The sequence below is a fragment of the Brienomyrus brachyistius genome, unplaced genomic scaffold, assembly GCF_023856365.1.
Source record: "Brienomyrus brachyistius isolate T26 unplaced genomic scaffold, BBRACH_0.4 scaffold45, whole genome shotgun sequence".
Taxonomy (NCBI): domain Eukaryota; kingdom Metazoa; phylum Chordata; class Actinopteri; order Osteoglossiformes; family Mormyridae; genus Brienomyrus; species Brienomyrus brachyistius.
The window spans coordinates 1,075,606-1,096,111 of record NW_026042320.1 but is presented as its reverse complement, the minus strand read 5'-3'; the positions used below and the strand labels follow the sequence as shown (position 1 = coordinate 1,096,111).

The window sequence follows — 20,506 nt, the reverse complement described above, 5'->3', positions numbered from 1 at the left end:
GATGGCACCACTGAGCATGCTGGAAGATATTGTAAATAGCCTTTGTGTTGTTGTTAGGGAAATTCAACACAAATATTAACACTTGTGTTGAGAAATAGAGGGATCTGTGTATAGCAGCTGTAGGACTGCGACAAATGTGAATAGTGAATCGTGATTAAGACCGTGTTAATGATTTAAATGTCACTGCAGACCAGCTTTTTATATGCCGAATATGCGCTATAACATATACTTCTTGGCGGAGGGAGGTTGTCTCCTTTCTCTTATTGTTACAGTAATTTTTAAATCACATGGATAATATCCCACAAAATCATACGCGGTGCCTTAGACCGCTTCCGCGTTTGGTACTGCAATATGTTTAGCGTATTCTGAATAGTATAGGTAACACTACAACTTATTTTGGAGGCTACAGTGGTAACTACTTCCACCATCTTTATATAATTTCTCTGGGGAGGTACAGACAAAGGAGACAGGGATAAAAATAGGAAATATTTATAATGAATACACGCAGATAGGGGGCTACAGGCTTTGCTAAAGGGCAGTAGCAAATATCGGGAGATATTATACGTGACCACACACGTATACACAAATGACAACATTACGTATCACACCCGAAAAAGTATACAATTAACACTACGAACTCTAGTCAAGGAAATACGCCCTACATGCTATTAAAAGTTACCCCCGTAACTATCCTTCCCTACCTTGAGCTCATGCTGCCGCAGCCTAAAAACCTCATCAGCACCCAGCCACATACACATCCAAACTAACGTCCGACTTTATAAAGGACGCTTACTTCCCAGAACTGTGGCAACACCAGCCTCCCCGTCCTCCTCCAGAGAAGGGAGAGGATCCGCCCCGCTGTGCCGTACCGACCACAAGCCCCGGCATCAGAGCTCGACCCGCCCCGCTGTGCCGTACTGACCACAAGCCCCGGTGTCAGAGCTCGACCCGCCCTGCTGTGCCGTACTGACCACAAGCCCCGGCATCAGAGCTCGACCCGCCCCGCTGTGCCGTACTGACCACAAGCCCCGGCATCAGAGCTCGACCCGCCCCGCTGCCAGTCCTACCGACAACATGGACCCCCATCTTCCCAACACATTTACCCCCAGCTCTCTTCACCGGCGGCCGAACTAATATCGGCGGCGGCCACACTGTATCCCCCACCTCGAATCGGCAGCCAGTGGGGGGAAAAAGGGGTCGCTGTGTTAAACACCCACGCTTCCTATTTCGCATGGTCCCGAAACCCCCCTCTTATCTGTCTCAGAATCCTCATTCCTCCGCCCCCTCCAGGTGCAGCTCGTCAGTTACCGGAGGGCAGGGAATCTCCACACCCCCACCACAGGACGAAGCTGATAATGCCGACTCTGTCCATAAATGAAAGTGAAAGATTTAAAGCCTGGGTCGGCGGTTCAGCAAGAAACACGAATAAGATTCTGGAATAATGTAAAGATATTTACATTGCAAGGTAAGACTAAATCCAACAGATGCAACTAATAATATAATAAGCGTGTTTTACCCGTGGCGTAGGCAGAAAATTTTGATTGGGGTGACCATCAGGGGACAGTTATATTTATAGGTTTATGGTTAGCACCGCACCGTATCTGCTATATGGTTGTAACTGCCCTTCGGTTTGGACGAAATGACTAATCCGGAGAGTCTCAACGGGTGATCCATCCATCCATTTTCCAAACCGCTTATCCTACTGGATCGAGGGGGTCCGGAGCCTATCCAGGTGTTATGCCGAAAAAGGCATCCCTGCCATAGAATGCATGCCTGTCTCGGGAGCGCGCACCACTGAAAACAGCGAAACGAAAGCTCTTTTTTGTAATGCGTAGAAAAGATCGTTCATGTTTACTTAAACTCATAAAATGCACGTGACACATCACATAACGTTGTATTTTGTTAAAATACAGATATGTAACACAAAACAAATAAAATAGATCGCTGATCTGAAAACACTTTGTTACTTAATGGGCTGTCACTGTTAATATCGATTCAAAAGTTCAAAACAGCAGACATGAACGTGGCAATATAAAGCTTGTTACATTATAAGTGTGTATCAGATGCACAGTAACACTGTTTTTTCATGACAAAAAATTGTTACTCAATCTTTTTAAAATGTCTGGGTCTCGTTTTAATTAATGGCTAAAATAGTGTTGCACCATGTAGCTCAGATGACACTGACCTGTCTCTAAATTGTATTAGTTAGGTTAGTTAGGTAAAGGTTCATTTTCATTAGCCTCTTAGCAGGAGTGTTAGTGTAAAAGCCGTGCTTATTGACACAGATAATAAAGCTTGTTAGAATGCGTAACATAATTATTTAGCTGGGCCCAGTAGAGGTGAGAGCTCCCCTAGTGACTACAGGAGTGTTAGTGTAAAAGCAGGGCTTATTGACACAGATAATAAAGCTTGTTAGAATGCGTAACATAATTATTTAGCTGGACCCAGAAGAGGTGAGAGCTCCCCTAGTGGCCACAGGAGTGTTAGTGTAAAAGCAGTGCTTATTGACACAGATAATAAAGCTTGTTAGAATGCGTAACATAATTATTTAGCTGGACCCAGAAGAGGTGAGAGCTCTCCTAGTGGCCACAGGAGTGTTAGTGTAAAAGCAGTGCTTATTGACACAGATAATAAAGCTTGTTAGAATGCGTAACATAATTATTTAGCTGGACCCAGAAGAGGTGAGAGCTCCCCTAGTGGCCACAGGAGTGTTAGTGTAAAAGCAGTGCTTATTGACACAGATAATAAAGCTTGTTAGACTTTATAACATAATTATTTATCAGAGCTCAGAGACGGTGAGAGCTCCCCTAGTGGCCACAGGAGTGTTAGTGTAAAAGCAGTGCTTATTGACACAGATAATAAAGCTTGTTAGAATGCGTAACATAATTATTTAGCTGGACCCAGAAGAGGTGAGAGCTCCCCTAGTGGCCACAGGAGTGTTAGTGTAAAAGCAGTGCTTATTGACACAGATAATAAAGCTTGTTAGAATGCGTAACATAATTATTTAGCTGGACCCAGAAGAGGTGAGAGCTCTCCTAGTGGCCACAGGAGTGTTAGTGTAAAAGCAGTGCTTATTGACACAGATAATAAAGCTTGTTAGAATGCGTAACATAATTATTTAGCTGGACCCAGAAGAGGTGAGAGCTCCCCTAGTGGCCACAGGAGTGTTAGTGTAAAAGCAGTGCTTATTGACACAGATAATAAAGCTTGTTAGACTTTATAACATAATTATTTATCAGAGCTCAGAGACGGTGAGAGCTCCCCTAGTGGCCACAGGAGTGTTAGTGTAAAAGCAGTGCTTATTGACACAGATAATAAAGCTTGTTAGAATGCGTAACATAATTATTTAGCTGGACCCAGAAGAGGTGAGAGTTCCCCTAGTGGCCACAGGAGTGTTAGTGTAAAAGCAGTGCTTATTGACACAGATAATAAAGCTTGTTAGACTTTATAACATAATTATTTATCAGAGCTCAGAGACTGTGAGAGCTCCCCTAGTGGCTAGAGGAGTGCATTTTCCCTAAAGCAGATATAATGGGTGGTGGCCTTATTGCTTTTAGACCACAACATGGAATAGAAGAACAAATCAAATTATTTTGCTCATTTAATATTCAGATTTTTATTGGCCTTAAATTGTAGAACACACTGTGTTCTAGGATGGTATGTCATGGTTATTAGTCCCCACGATGTTTTAATGCTATTAACTTGGGCCTTTTTTTATGCTTGAGTGGATCGATGCAATAATGGTTATGACTGTATGATACTAAAGGAACTTATATCTGTTGCATTTTCACTAGCGCAAGAGAGCCCACAAAAACAAATCTTAGCAAAATCTATTGCTGTATTTTAACTGGAAGCTGATTTTACTAAGGTTACTTACACTTGCCTTATTCAACACCATCAGGGTGAATTAAAAAGAAAATAAGAAAAAAAGCAGAACTCTGTTGAAAGGCTGTACCATGTCATGATATGCAAATAAACATCCAGCATCATTACAGGGAAGTGGGTGGTACCAGGAGCTGCATAGCAAAGGTGTCGCAACTCTTGTAACATATAAAACCCAACCAAGCTCATAACAGGCAACCAAAATGCCATTAGGTCAACAAATACACACCACCACCCATTAAAATATATACAATTATAGTTTTTTTTAAACTTTTGGCTAAAGCAAAAAATACATGTAAGAGATGCCTTTGTTTAACTTATTAACACACAGTTTGCTAAACGTCAAAAAATAATCAACACTAGGCCAACAAAACTTGGGTATGCAGTATCAAAAGCCTGAGAGGTCCTTTTTGAGTCTTTCTCATGATGGTTGGCAAATCGGGGTGGTTCTTGTGATCCTCATACACAGCGAATGTGCCAGTGTGAAATTAACACTGCATGGTGTTTATACAGATGTAGCCACTTGAATTTTCCCCAGTTTCCATGATGGGGCCTTGGCTGGTCCTTGGCTGGTCCCTGCTGGGTCCTGGTTGGGACCTTGACTGTAATGAGATCCCCCCACGATGATGTAATGAACAAGGGGGGGCAGCATGATCCACCCCTTACCTCTCTGTGTGTAAAGTACTTGCAATGATTTATCCATCCACCAGGGGGAGCACTGATCATGAAAGCTGAAGTGACTTACCTGAAATCAGGTAGAATAATGAAAAATGAAAATCTAAGCAAGTATAATTTTCTTATATTTAGACAAAATTCCAATTTCATTAATAAACTGACTACACTGCAATAAATGGCTTGTGAAATTTAAGAAATTGTTTCTGTTGTGAGGCAAAGATGGCCTAAAACTAGCAATATGTGTTTTAGTCAGTTTACTGATGAAATTAGAATTTTGTATTTTACTTCCCTTTTTGGAGATGAGGTGAACCCACGATGTGTGCAATACAATAATTACAGGCCTAAACAAAGTAATAAGATTGATATTTTCAAGCAATGAGGGACAATGTGCTATATGAAAATTAAACATATTTGAAGCCCATTAAACTTGTTTGGCACATGATGAAATACTTCATCTGCAAGGAGGCCAAGCCAGGTACAAAGCAGTTGCGTGTCCAAGCAATAGAGTTATTATAGGAGTGGAGAGTGACCCAAGATACATGTAACAGACTAATTACAGACCTAAACAAAGTAATAAGGTTGATTTTGGAGAATAAAGGTGGACAGAGTGGAAAATGAAAAGTAAAAAAACATATGGTTCTGTACTGTGCTAGAATAAAACAGACACATTCCTTAGTGTGTTCTGTCTGACTAACAGTCTGAAAGGCTGCTGATGGCTGCATATTCACGGGGTGGGGGGGCAGTCACAATGGCGTGTGAATGTGTCATTAACTTCTCTGCTTGACCACAATGAAAAGAGATATGTTTGCAGGGGATCAAGGTGAGGTTGTCTTCTTAATCTAAGAACACTGAACCAATGGTCAAGCAGGGTGATGGTAGTATCATGCTGTTTTGCTGACAGTACTGTACATCACTACATTGCACAAAGAGAATGGAATAATTTATATTAGAAATTGCAAGACTATAGTAAAAAAAGTATGATCATCTACCAAAAATATTTGTATACTGTATGGTTATGACTGATAACTAATATGTGACAGTCATGGAAGAATAATCATTCTACCTCATCACCATGTCTCAGAAAGCTTCAACACAAGAGAAGAAAAAGCTGTAAGGTCCTCTTTGGTCAGAGTCTCTCTCATGATGGTGGGTAAATCTGGGTTGAGTATGATCCTCATGACTTCTTGTGCTCACTTTAAAAAGGGGCAGATATGCGGAGGTGGAGACTCATTGATTAAACATGTCACTTATAATTTAAGTGTAAAGGACACATTTTGTTGTGGTATGTCAATAATGACAAGTTTTTACTCCACTAATGTTTGGTATATTTGAAACTGAATAGGATTCAATGTACAATAATCGATAACTGGATGTAAATCTTACTGAAAGAATTGCTGGGCTTATGCTAATTCAGCAGAAATACAGTGCTGAATTAAATAGTTTTTTTACAGTAATATACATTTTTATGCTGTTAAATTTATGCATTGTCACGTAATGCTGGTTTTAGTTTTGCTGTGTTTTCTACAGAATTATTCTGGCAACCACAGCTGCCAGTTTTTTCAGTAAAAAACAGCAGGATTTTTTTTACAGTGTGCATTTAATTTACGGAATAGCAGTTTGGATAACAAGATGCTATGGAGCGCGTAGGGGCCCCAAACAGTGCAGAAAAGCAAACCATGGGCACATAGGGATTTCAGGAGCCCATTTTAGTGTTTCATGGGCTTGTTAAACGAAATTTTGTGTATGATGTAATACATCTTGTGCACGAAAAAAACCTTGTCCGTGGCACTCCCAAGGCTCCGAAAGATGGAATGAGTTTGCGTGTACACAAGTACTAGGGTTTTGTGGTAATAAATATATTTGTGTCACGCCCCCACAGGCGGACACCACCAGCAGAGGCTCATTTAGTGTAATGAGCCTAGGTATAAAGCAAGCCAGAAGTCACCAGCCCAGTGCGAAGTATTGCGCTGACTATGAGAAGCCTTGCTAAGCACTTTCTTGTCGATTGTCTCTCCCTGCTACCTGACCCTGCCTGTTTACCTCGTGTCCTCTCCTTACCCCTCTCTCTCTCCCGTTCCAGACCCGTTCCCGCTCCTGACCCCTCTACCCTGCCTGCTCCGGCTAGTCTCGTTCCCGTGCCCTTGTGTGTTCCTGTCCCGTGCCTCCTTGTAGGACTGACCCCCCGGCTTATGACTTCCCTGCCTGTTTTTCGACCTTGTCTCTCGCCTATTCCTTCTGGTGCCTCAGTACGGTTTTCTGTAATAAAGCGCCTCTCGGCTTGCATCCCTGGATCCGGCTTGTTCTGTTCTGGTTATCCTGACAGAATACTTCGCCTTATTTCAATGGATTCAGCAAGCCGCGCAGGTTTGGAGGATCGCCTGTCTGCTGTCGAACAGCTCCTGGCAGCACAGGCAGCCCGTTTGCCGGTTCCGGCTTCCCCGCCTCGCTCGATGACGTCTGCTCCCATCCCGGTGCCCGAACGCTACGACGGGAATCCCGACCAGTGCCGCGGTTTGTTGTCTCGCTCTTAACCGGACGCGCTCGCGAGTGGGCGACGGCGTTATGGTCCAACCACAACCCGCTCATCGACTCGACCCAGGACTTCCGCCGTGCGCTGGTCAAGGTTTTCGACCATCCCGCTGTCGGGCGCTGTCCAGGTGATCGTATCCTGGACTGTCGACAGGGAGACCGCTCCGCAGCGGATTATTCCGTGGAGTTCCGCACCATCGCTGCGGGACTCCAGTGGACGGAAGACGCGTATCTTACCATCTTCCGCCGGGGACTTAACCAAGACCTTCAGGATGAGCTCGCTTCCCGTGGAGATACGATGACATTCGACGAGTTCGTCCGCCTGGCTGTACGGCTCGACAATACAGTGAGAGATCACCGTCACCGCCAGCTCCTGAGCGAGGCTCGCCGCGTCACAGCAGCCCCCGCTCCGGAGACACCCGAACCACTGCAGCTAGGACAAACGCCGCTCACTTCGGCGGAGCGTCAGAGGCGGACTCAGAACGGTCTGTGCCTCTGTTGCGGAGAGGCGACCCCTGTAAGTGAACCGCCGGCTGCGTCTTTCGTCCGCCGACAGCTTACCGTTCCAGTGCGGGTGGAGAGCGAGGAACACGGAGTCGCAGTCCAGGCTCTGGTTGATAGTGGAGCCGCCGGTAACTTTATCAGTCTTTCCCTCACTCACCAAGTAGGGCTGCCCCTCCGGAAACTGGCCAAACCCCTTTCAGTATTGGGAGTAACGGGTGAACAAATGAGGGAGGGGCTGGTCCAGTACTGTACTTACCCGTTTACCCTGCGTGTCGGCAAACTCCATGAGGAGGAGATCACCGTGCATGTCCTACCCCAAGCGAAGGACCCTATGATATTAGGGATATTATTATGAGATTATCCCTGGCTCCTCCATCACAATCCTCACTTTGACTGGAGGACAGGTGAGCTAACTGAGTGGTCCACTGCATGCCTGTCCGCCTGTATGTCCGTGCCGTGCAGGACTTCCAGCGTTGAGAGCCCCAGACCCGAGGACCTCACCCAACTCCCCGATGCTTACCAGGATTACCGTGACGTCTTCAGCAAGGCAAGAGCCTTCACCCTGTCGCCCCACCGTGAGTGTGATTGTGCGATCGAGTTCGTAGAAGGGGCTAAAAACCCCAAAGGAAGACTCTACTCGATCTCACGCCAGGAGGAGAACTCTCTGGATACTTACATCCGGGAAAGCCTGAAACAGGGGATCATCCGTCCCTCCACGTCTCCGTGCACCGCCGGATTCTTCTTCGTCAAGAAGAAGGATGGAGGTCTACACCCCTGCATTGACTACCGGGCCCTAAATGCTGTGACGGTTAAACGAAGAGAACCCCTTCCGCTTATTCCTTCCTCCCTAGAACAGCTACGAGAGGCACGCGTCTTTTCGAAACTTGACCTTCGCAGTGCCTATAACCCCATCCGAATCCAGGGAGGAGATGAGTGGAAGACGTCGTTCGTCACCAGTAAGGGACAATACGAATATCTCGTTATGCCTTATGGTTTGGCTAATAGTCCCTCTATATTTCAGGCCTTTATGAACCAGGTTTTCCGGGACCTCATTCACCGCAGTGTCGTGGTCTACATTGACGACATACTCATCTACTCGCCGGATGAGCAGTCTCACCTCCGAGACGTCCGCCAGGTCCTACAAAGATTAAGAGAGCATCACCTTTACGCTAAGCTCGAGAAATGTGAATTTCATCAATCTCAGATCCAGTTCCTAGGTTACATCATCGGGCAAGGAGCTGTTGCCATGGAGGAGAAGGTTGCCGCGATCCGCAGCTGGCTCCCTCCTCGCAACCTGAAGGAACTACAACGCTTCTGTTCTTCTGTTCTTATTCTGTAATAAAGCGCCTCTCGGCTTGCATCCCTGGATCCGGCTTGTTCTGTTCTGGTTATTCTGACAATTTGCTCCATTCCTTGTAATAAAGCATAATATATGTTATATTCAAATTTGAAAATGTACTTCCTGTATTTATCTGACAAGGTGCCAGGAAGGTCGCTAGATCCCATCAGTTGGGCCTGTAGCCCAGAGCATTTTAAGCCAAGCCCTGACCGTTTCAGCTTTGATACTGATCTTCTTTCAAAACAAAAACAGTCAAGCCCCAGGTAAACGTAACTTAATCCCCGATCTTTCAAATAGCTAGAAACTCCCCTGCAAGGAGCCACACTAAGTTGTGTCGATTCCATGGTGGAAATTCAAACCTGTTAAAATACCTGTACATACAACTGAGCCAATATCTGTATAATGCCCAACATGTCTTCCATTCCAGCTCGGGCTTATTCTGACGGACCTGCCACATGTACACATAAAGTTTAAAGTTATTCTATAGCAGAAATTAGGCAGGCAAAACATTATTTTTCCAACAGTAGCTAGTTCATTCTCAAAGTCTTGATCATTAGATAATGCATTTGTATGGATTTTTTCACCTTTTATGTTCACAGAGACCTCAGCAGAAATCATCTGCTCTGGATCAGCACCAAAATGGAGGGAGCTGCTTCTGAAATGAGCCCCTCTGTGGCGCGTAAAACAAAAGGGACTGAGAGGTAACAGTGTTACAGCCCATTTGCATGCATGGCTCTGTGGGTCTATAGTCAGGCCATAAGCTAAAAGTAAATAGCGTTCCTAGTTAGGGCTGGGTAGCATATTAATATTTGTAGTTTAATATTAAAATGCCTCAGCATTTCCTTTCTTTCCCCTTTGCTCCAAAATCAGCCAGTTCTTCTATTTTAGAGGCACCCATCACATAATCCCTCCTACCCTAAATCACCACATATCATATTGTGGTAGAGAGCAAGTAAATATACAAAGAAAAAGCAACAACAGCCAAGTCTAGAACCTGTGACAGTGATAATTAAAACTTTCATACCAAAATGTAACTTTTATGTCAGACAGTTTATTTCACATGATGTCTAACTGTAAACAAGCCTGTTTGTATGAAGAGCTTCACAGCAGGTTAAGCAGAAGACTGATCGACTGAAGATTTAATATGATGCTGATCACAGTATATAAATCATATTTATAAAATGAAGATTTGTTCCCTTTCGCTGTCCACAGTGTCCTGATGGAGAGAGCAGACTCCCCTGTACCCAGCTGTGTTTCCATGAAGAGTGACGCGTCAATGGATCGACCAGTCAAATTCAGAGAGGGACCTTTTCCTGCAGATCAAAGGTAAATGTGCATTTAAACAAACACTGATTCAAATACTCAGACTCTCAGCCAAAAGGCATACAGGCACAAAGAAAGAAGAAAAGTCATTTTATAATTAATGCATCATTTTTTAACTTTCACAAATCCTATCATCTTTGAGAATTTACTGATAACTTACTGAAGATGTAATTTGATGCTGCGCAGAGTATATGAATTATATTTATACCATGAGGGTTTGTTTCCTCTCTCTGCCCACAGTGTCCTGATGGAGAGAGCAGACTCCCCTGTACCCAGCTGTGTTTCCATGAAGAGTGACAGGTCAATGGGAAAGACACTCAACTTGAGAGAGGGACCTTTTCATACAGATCAAAGGTAAATATACATTTAAACAAACACTGATTCAAATACTCAGACTCTCAGCCAAAAGGCATACAGGCAAAAAGAAAGAAGAAAAGTCATTTTATAATTAATGCATCATTTTTTAACCTTCACAAATCCTATCATCTTTGAGAATTTACTGAAAACTTACTGAAGATGTAATTTGATGCTGCGCAGAGTATATGAATTATATTTATACCATGAGGGTTTGTTTCCTCTCGCTGCCCACAGTGTCCTGATGGAGAGAGCAGGCTCACCTGTACCCAGCTGTGTTTCCCTGAAGAGTGACAGGTCAATGGGAAAGACACTCAACTTGAGAGAGGGACCTTTTCATACAGATCAAAGGTAAATATACATTTAAACAAACACTGATTCAAATACTCAGACTCTCAGCCAAAAGGCATACAGGCACATACAAAGAAGAAAAGTCATTTTATAATTAATGCATCATTTTTTACTTTCACAAATCCTATCATCTTTGAGAATTTACTGAAAACTTACTGAAGATGTAATTTGATGCTGCACAGAGTATATGAATTATATTTATACCATGAGGGTTTGTTTCCTCTCGCTGCCCACAGTGTCCTGATGAAGAGAGCAGACTCCCCTGTACCCAGCTGTTTTTCCATGAAGAGTGACGCGTCAATGGGAAAGACACTCAACTTGAGAGAGGGACCTTTTCCTACAGATCAAAGGTAAATGTGCATTTAAACAAATACTGTTTAAAACACTCAAACACTCAGTCAAAAGGTATACAGGCACATCCATCCATCCATTTTCCAAACCGCTTATCCTATTGGGTCGCGGGGGGTCCGGAGCCTATCCCGGAAGCAATGGGCACGAGGCTGGGAACAACCCAGGATGGGGGGCCAGCCCATCGCAGGGCACACTCACACACCAGTCACTCACACATACACACCTATGGGCAATTTTGCAACTCCAATTAGCCTCAGCATGTTTTTGGACTGTGGGGGGAAACCGGAGTACCCGGAGGAAACCCCACGACGACATGGGGAGAACATGCAAACTCCACACACATGTGACCCAGGCGGAAATTCGAACCCAGGTACCAGAGGTGTGAGGCAACAGTGCTAACCACTGCGCCACCATGCCGCCCCTGTATACAGGCACATAAAATATGTAAAGAAAATAGGTTTTTGAAAAATACATCTTTTTGACTTTCACAAATCTCATTGTCTTTGAAAATTAAAACAGATGTTTGGTCTGTATTCGATGTTAAATTCATCTGAGGTAAAAGAATGAGGATTACTGTACATATACTGAAAATTGCACTTTAAGTTTACATGTTCAGTATATAGCTGGAAGAAGCAGTCTGACCTATACATGGCTGTATATCCATTGAGAACGAGTGGACAATATACTGTTTCCTTCTGGGATGGATGTTTCTATTTCAGTAAGAAATAAATGCACTCATGGACTCATATCATCCTCTCAGAGTAAGGCTTCAAGTTTGACATGCTTTATGAAACAGCTAGTTGGCCTTCCTGATGAGTATATTCAGGATCAGTCCTGTGATGGAGCTGGCCATCGTCATGATTTTGTTCAGGATCAGTCCTGTGATGGAGCTGGCCATCGTAATGAGTTTGTTCAGGATCAGTCCTGTGATGGAGCTGGCCATCATAATGAGTTTGTTCAGGATCAGTCCTGTGATGGAGCTGGCCATCGTAATGAGTTTGTTCAGGATCAGTCCTGTGATGGAGCTGGCCATCATAATGAGTTTGTTCAGGATCAGTCCTGTGATGGTGCTGGCCATCGTCATGATTTTGTTCAGGATCAGTCCTGTGATGGAGCTGGCCATTGTAATGAGTTTGTTCAGGATCAGTCCTGTGATGGAGCTGGTCTTCCTGATGAGTATATTCATTTACATTTACAGCATTTGGCAGACACCCTTAGCCGGAGCGACTTACATAAGTGCTTTAAGACGCTGCAATGAATTTTTCTGATACTAGCTTAATAAGGAACCAGGCTATGAATACCATCTCTCTGAATACTCTGTTGAGAAAGTGCAACACTTTTTTTTTTTTCCGTACACACACACACACATACACAAGGAAAAGAGCTGGGTAAGAATACAGAGTACTACTTCAGGTATTTCTGAAAAAGGAAAGTTTTGAGTTGTCGCTTGAAGACAGCCAAGGTTTCCGCTGTTCGGACATTAATGGGGAGTTCATTCCACCAACAAAGCGTCAGGACAGAGAAGAGCCGAGATATGTGTCGTCCTTGTGCCTTGAGGGGTGGTGGGACCAGTCTAACAGTGCTGGAGGATCGGAGAGATCGGGGTGCAGTACAGGGTGTGATGAGGTCTTTTAGATAGGATGGTGCCAGACCCTCTTTAGCTTTGTATGCGAGCATCAGTGTTTTGAATTTGATGCGGGCAGCTACAGGAAGCCAGTGGAGAGAGCGTAGCAAGGGAGTGGTGTGGGAGAACTTGGGAAGGTTGAAAACAAGTCGAGCAGCTGCATTCTGAATCAGTTGGAGGGGACAGATGGCGCGCAGTGGTAAACCCGCTAGAAGCGAGTTGCAGTAGTCCAGGCGTGAGATGACGAGGGACTGGATGAGTATCTGAGTAGCCCGAGTGGAAAGAAATGGACGTATCCTCCTGATGTTAAAGAGGAGAAACCGACAAGAGCGGGAAACACTGGTGATATGTGAGTAAAAGGACAACCGATCGTCCATGGTAACCCCAAGGTTGCGAGCAGAACCCGAAGGACGGATCAGGGAGTTATCAAAGGAGATCGCAAGGTCCTGGAGGGGGGATGAGTCAGCCGAGATGTAAAGCAGTTTGGTTTTACTAGTGTTGAGTTTTAGCTGGTGAGAGGTCATCCAAGATGAGATGTCTGCCAAGCATGCGGAGATCTTAGCGGAGACATGAGTGTCTGAGGGAGGGAAGGAGAGGATGAGTTGAGTGTCATCGGCATAGCAGTGGTAGGAGAAGCCATGTGAGAATATAACCTCTCCAAGAGATTTAGTATAGAGGGAGAATATGAGAGGTCCAAAAACCGAGCCCTGAGGGACACCGGTGAAAAGACAACGTGGGGTAGATGTGGATCCATTCCATGTCACTTGGTATGTTTGGCCTTCTAGGTAGGAAGCAAGCCAGCGCCATGCCAAGCCACCACTGCCAAAACTCCTAAGGATGGACAGAAGAGTCTTGTGGTTGACCGTATCAAATGCTGCTGATAGGTCAAGAAGGATGAGGACAGATGACAGTTTGGCTGATCTGGCAGTATGTAGCTTCTCGGTGACTGCTAAGAGGGCAGTCTCTGTAGAGTGAGCTGCTTTGAAGCCAGACTGATTAGGATCCTGGAGGTTGTTCTGAGAGAGATAGAGAGAAAGCTGGTTGTAGACTGTACGTTCGAGGATTTTTGAAAGGAAGGAAAGAAGCGATACTGGTTGGTAGTTGTAAGTGTCCGAGGGATTTAGAGTGGGTTTTTTAAGATGGAAAAGACCCTGGCTATTTTGAATGCTGTTGGTAAATGACCGGAAGTTATGGGGCCATTAATGATAGTGGCGATGAAGGGGAGAAGGTCTAGAGAGATTGTCTGATCATTGTTTTGCAAATGAAAGCGAGTTTCACAGTTTCAGCTTCGGGTCTGCACAGAAACGTTTCTCTAACAGCGTGGTCCGAGGAATCGTAAAATACATGCGTTAATATGTCGTAATTTGAAATACATTTCTCTTGATTCGGCAATTGTGATTTCAGTTTCATGCATTTGCTTACTGTCTGTAACAATCGGTGTTAATCTGTTTTTCAGTTTTAAACTTTGATCAAGGCTAAAAGACAAATTAATTAATGTATGTCGTTAATATTACCCTGGCATTAGCGTGATATATGCAAATATAAATGTGTCGACAGACAAAGCATTTTATAGGTAATGAAGAAAAAATGGAACTTGCAACTTAGAATGTGTAAAGACCATATGAAGCCCAAATGTCTTACAAAATACAATAAAGGCATGTGCTGAAACACACATTCAACCTGTTAGAAAATGGCACAGCGTACCTGGCAGGGACACTCTGTATGCTACATGTGAAATATTGGGTAGTTATGAGCACACAAAAGACTGCTGATAACTATGTCCATCTGTTATGAGATGGTACAATGCGCTTTGCATGTAAACACTGATGTCGCTATGTCCGAAAAAGACTGCACTGTTATGAGCGCACAAAAACTATACATTACTCCGGACGTGTGTGCATTTGTGTGTGGGAGTATGAGATGCCACGGTGAACTTCACACGGAAACACTTCACATGTTACATGGGAAACATTGTGCTGTTATGAGCTAATTACTCAGGAACAGATTGCGGTCCAAATATATAATTATGGCACGATAAAAAAGACTTTTGCGTGCGTGTGTATGTTTACGTATCACATTCAAGCGGTTATATTTAATATAATAAATAGATACAGTTGACGTCTGCAACAATCTGTGTAACCTTATTCAGTTGAAAGAGTTAGAGCTAAAAGATAAATTGATTTACGTATATAGGTAAAGGGACCCTGGCATGACAATAGCGCAATATATGCATTATAAATAAATCACTAAGTAAAAACGAAATATTGTTAATTTGAGGGGTGCCAAAATGTAATGTGTAAAGTTCAACCTTTTGTTATAAAATGTGTGTGTATATATATCCATCCATCCATCCATCCATCCATCCATTTTCCTCCGCTTATCCGGGGTCGGGTCGCGGGGGCAGCAGTCTCAGCAGGGAAGCCCAGACTTCCCTCTCCCCGGCCACTTCATCTAGCTCCTCTGGGGGGACCCCGAGGTGTTCCCAGGCCAGCCAGGAGACATAGTCTCTCCAGCGTGTCCTGGGTCTTCCCCGGGGCCTCCTCCCAGTGGGACATGCCTGGAACACCTCCCCAGGGAGGCGTCCCGGAGGCATCTGGATCAGATGCCCGAGCCACCTCATCTGGCTCCTCTCGATGCGGAGGAGCAGCGGCTCTACTCTGAGTCCCTCCCGAATGACTGAACTCCTCACCCTTTCTCTAAGGGAGAGTCCAGCCACCCTGCGGAGGAAACTCATTTCGGCCACTTGCACCCGCGATCTCGTTCTTTCGGTCACTACCCATAGCTCATGACCATAGGTGAGGGTAGGAACGTAGATCGACTGGTAAATTGAGAGCTTCGCCTTTTGGCTCAGCTCTCTCTTCACCATGACAAACTGATGCAGCGCCCGCATGACTGTTGATGCCGCACCGATCCGCCTGTCAACCTCCTGCTCCATCGTTCCCCCACTCATGAACAAGATCCCGAGATACTTAAACTCCTCCACTTGGGGGAGGACCCCATCTCCAACCCGGAGAGAGCATTCTACTCTTTTCCGGCTGAGAACCATGGTCTCGGATTTAGAGGTGCTGATTCTCATCCCAACCGCTTCACACTCGGCTGCGAACTGCCCCAGTGAGAGCTGAAGGTCATGGTCCGATGAGGCCAACAGAACCACATCATCCGCAAAAAGCAGAGACCCAATCCTGAGGTCACCGAACCGGACACCCTCAACGCCCTGGCTGCGCCTAGAAATTCTGTCCATTAAAGCTATGAACAGAATCGGTGACAAAGGGCAGCCCTGACGGAGTCCAACCCTCACCGGAAACAAGTCCGACTTATTGCCACCCATGCGGACCAGGCTCTGGCACCGGTCATACAGGGACCGAACCGCCCTTAAAAGGGAGCCCGGAAGGGGCTGTGCCCGACCAGGCCCCATGGGTGTGGGCCTGGCCACCAGGCGCTCGCCATCGAGCCCCACCCCCAGGCCTGGCTCCAGGGGGCGGCCCCGGTGACCCGCGTCCGGGCAAGGGAAATCGTGGTTCCAAAATCTTCTTCTTCATAGGGGTTATATATATATATATATATATATATATATATATATATATAAATATATATATATATATATATATATCATCATCATCGTCATCATCGGAAACCCTTTATTGCTGATGCAATATACCATGGCACCAGTCACAAGTACCGGTGAAGAGCAGGCCATCAACCGACCTTACATATACACAGACATCACAGTAGGGGGAAGACCGGCCGGGAGACAGGGGAAGTGAGAAGAATAGAAACAAGATAACATGGTGGGAGAGGAGGAGAATAAAAAAACACCCCCCAGAATGCACTCCAGTAGGGAGTACATTGTGGGAACCGAAAAAAACACCTCAGCAACATAAGCACATGGGCACTACACCTTACATAAAAATGACACGACTTGCAACGGGTAGCGGAAAGGGGGTGTGGAGGTGACCCAGCAGAGACAGACAGCCATCCGGTCCTGCTGCCATAGAAACGGCGCTGGTCAGACCCGCCTGTTCACGCTGGGGGTATGAAGCGGCGGAGGCGTGGGATGGGGTGAGGGTAAGTCCTTGGGATTGGGGGAGAGGAATGCAAGAGAGTCTCACTGCCTTGTTCTTCTGGGGGAGTTGTTAGTTCCAGCAGCAGCCTTGGCCAAGGCCAGTGCTGATATGGGGGAGCCAAATACTTGATAGAATAAGGTTGTTTGGGTTTCCATGCGGGGAGCTGAAATTTCCAGCTCCTCTAATGTCCACGCTGATCTCCGCCATCCAATAATTTTTGCAAAGCTGTTAGCTTCTCCACGATGTTATCCAGTTTGCGATCCATCTGCACAGTCTGAGTGCTAACAGCTCTGCCCACTCCGTCAATCATTCCGGCCAGCCTAGTGGGGCTTTGAGAGGCTGTCACCGTCTTCTTCAATCTTTGATAAACCAGGGCAATGCCTAATCCAATCAGCATAATACCTGTAATCATGGTTCCGAATAAGTAAATGTCTTCAATGTCCTCCACGGAAAGAGCTGCCAGGCACACGACCCTCCACCGCTCCCATCCGTCCATCGTGTAGCCAGCTGCGTACGTTCCTGCAGGACAGTCAGGTTCCCCCGACCCTAGGCTTCTCGTCGAGAAGATGGTGTCAATTGCGTTGAGAGACCAGCTGATCAAATCCATAATTTTTCGTAGTTTGGAGAGCAGGGCTGAGAGAGTCTCTTCACAGACACAGTATAAGACAGTAGACTAGACGAGACGAGAGGAGCGAAGCAGGGAAGATAAGGGGAGGGAGAGGGTAAGAAGTGCGACCGCCTCCGATGAGAGCCAAACGAGAATATAATATAGTCAGGTCCATAAATATTGGGACATCGACACAATTCTAATCTTTTTGGCTCTATACACCACCTCAATGGATTTGAAATGGAATGAACAAGATGTGCTTTAACTGCAGACTTTCAGCTTTAATTTGAGGGTATTTACATACAAATCAGGTGAACGGTGTAGGAATTACAGCAGTTTGTATATCTGCCACCCACTTTTTAAGGGACCAAAAGTAATGGGACAAATTAACAATCATAAATCAAACTTTCACTTTTTAAGACTTGGTTGCAAATCCTTTGCAGTGAATTACAGCCTGAAGTCCGGAATGCACAGGCATCATCAAATGCTGGGTTACATCCCTAGTGGTGCTCTGCCAGGCCTCTACTGCAACTGTCTTCTGTTCCTGCTCGTTCTTGGGGCATTTCCCCTTCAGTTTTGTCTTTAGCAAGTGAAATACACACTCAATCGGATTCAGGTCAGGTGATTGACTTGGCCATTGCATAACATTCTACTTCTTTGCCTTAAAAAACTCTTTGGTTGCTTTCGCAGTATGCTTCAGGTCATTGTCCATCTGCACTATGAAGCACCGTCTAATGAGTTCTGAAGCATTTGGCTGAATATGAGCAGATAATAACACTTCATAATTCATCCTGCTGCTTTTGTCAGCAGGCACATCATCAATAAATACAAGGGAACCAGTTCCAGTGGCAGCCATACATGCCCACGCCATGACACTACCACCACCATGCTTCACTGATGAGGTGGTATGTTTTGGATCGTGAGCAGTTCCTTTCCTTCTCCATACTCTTCTCTTCCCATCACACTGGTACAAGTTGATCTTTGTCTCATCTGTCCATAGGATGTTGTTCCAGAACTGTAAAGGCTTTTTTAGATGTTGTTTGGCAAACTCTAATCTGGCCTTCCTGTTTTTGAGGCTCACCAATGGTTTACATCTTTAGTTGAACCCTCTGTATTCACTCTGGTGAAGTCTTCTCTTGATTGTTGACCTTGACACACATACACCTACTTCCTGGAGAGTGTTCTTGATCTGGCCAACTGTTCTGAAGGGGTTTTTCTTCACCAGGGAAAGATTTCTTCGGTCATCTACCACAGTTGTTTTCCGTGGTCTTGCAACTCTTCTGGTGTTGCTGAGCTCACCGGTGCAATCTTTCTTTTTAAGAATGTTCCAAAACAGTTGATTTGGCTACACCTAATGTATTTGCTATCTCTCTGATGGGTTTGTTTTTATTTTTCAGCCTAATGACGGCTTGCTTCACTGATAGTGATAGGTCTTTGCGTCTCATATTGAGAGCAACGGATTCCAAATGCAACGGATTCCAAATGCAAATAGCACACTTGAAATGAACTCTAGACCTTTTATGAGGGAATGACACACACTTGGCCATGGAACAGCTGAGCAGCCAATTGTCCCATTACTTTTGGTCCCTTAAAAAGTGGGTGGCAGATATAAAAACTGCTGTAATTCCTACACCGTTCACCTGATTTGTATGTAAGTACCCTCAAATTAAAGCTGAAAGTCTGCAGTTAAAGCACATCTTGTTCGTTTCACTTCAAATCCATTGTGGTGGTGTATAGAGCCAAAAAGATTAGAATTGTGTCGATGTCCCAATATTTATGGACCTGACTGTATATATGCGCACAGATGAAGCTGAGTCAATTGATTTCTTCTTGGTACTGTGTGGAGTGAACAGACACTGCAATGGCAGAAAGATCGTCTGCAAAACCTAATATTTGTTATTTAATCATAAATTTACACATATAGTTGTAGACACAGAACATATATGAAATATATGTATTCGTTATATAAAATATATTTGTGTAATTGACACCACGGTTACTGTAGTAGATTTGGGGGTTCCACTGTATTTCAAATTATGCCGTATTGCCATATCAAAGCATGTATATGATTCCTTACAACACACTGCTTGATAAACTCTTTAGTGTAGACCTGAGTTTAAGAAGTGACTTCAGGCTGGGGGGGTGACTTCAGCTGAGTGAGTGTGATTCATTTGCAAAACCAAAGGTGTTAATGGTGCTGGAGAGGGGGCGGGCAGCTTGTGTGGGGAGTAAGAGGGGGGCTCGTTGTGAGGAGAGCCTAATTTTTCCAGGAATTCTAGTGTTAAGTGTTGATTTACAGTGTTAATCTTAATTAACTCAGTGTTCAATTTACACCATAGGGTGTTAAGTCAATGAGTCTCCACCTCTACATATCTGCCCCATTTTAATATGCGCACAAGACGTCATGAGCATCAGAAGAGCCATCCCACATTTACCCACCATCATGAGAAAGACTGACTAAAAAGGACCTTACAGCTTTTTCCTGTGTTTCATGCCATAAGAGTTCTGGAGATGTGTATGAAGCACTTCAGTCTTCTGGCTCATGTTCCATTCATGGTCCACTCACTCACTACTGCAGCATCAGCCTGCCTCCTGATTCCCAGCCATGTTCTCTGAACACTCCCAGCTATGTTTCTTCTGCCCTCTGACCCAAGTTTCTGATTCTTTGCTTTGCCCATTTTTGTACCTTTGCTTTCAGTTTGGTTGTTTTCTGGTTTTGACCTCTTGCTTAGCTCCTGACTGCTCTCTTTGCCTCACCCCTTCGGATAACGTTTTTCGGCCTGTGTGTTTTCTGTACATGTCTGTTAGGTGCATAAGGAATGACTACATTTTTGTTTATGCAAACGTGGTGTGTACTACTGTTTTGGTTAGGGAGTTACTGTTTGTCCTTTCGTTTCCTCTTG

At 44.8% G+C, this 20,506-nt stretch overlaps 2 protein-coding genes across 17 annotated transcripts in view; one reads left to right on the top strand and one right to left on the bottom strand.

The window, feature by feature from the left end:
• LOC125723030 (NACHT, LRR and PYD domains-containing protein 3-like) overlaps nucleotides 1-20,506 on the bottom strand; it is a 325,815-nt gene that overhangs the window by 180,178 nt on the left and 125,131 nt on the right. The gene's annotated exons all lie outside the window — the stretch shown is intronic.
• The window catches only part of LOC125723029 (NACHT, LRR and PYD domains-containing protein 3-like), a 39,834-nt gene continuing 20,702 nt past the window's right edge, over nucleotides 1,375-20,506 (top strand). For 3 of the 6 annotated variants that reach the window (XM_048999424.1, XM_048999423.1, XM_048999420.1), the window contains exons 1-6: nucleotides 1,375-1,465; nucleotides 9,529-9,630; nucleotides 10,142-10,255; nucleotides 10,493-10,606; nucleotides 10,844-10,957; nucleotides 11,194-11,307. In XM_048999424.1, the coding sequence (XP_048855381.1) occupies nucleotides 9,569-9,630; nucleotides 10,142-10,255; nucleotides 10,493-10,606; nucleotides 10,844-10,957; nucleotides 11,194-11,307 (518 nt within the window). In that variant the 5' untranslated portion in view covers nucleotides 1,375-1,465; nucleotides 9,529-9,568. The remainder of the gene's footprint in view (nucleotides 1,466-9,528; nucleotides 9,631-10,141; nucleotides 10,256-10,492; nucleotides 10,607-10,843; nucleotides 10,958-11,193; nucleotides 11,308-20,506) is intronic. The other 3 variants (XM_048999422.1, XM_048999421.1, XM_048999425.1) reach the window with 3 other exon arrangements.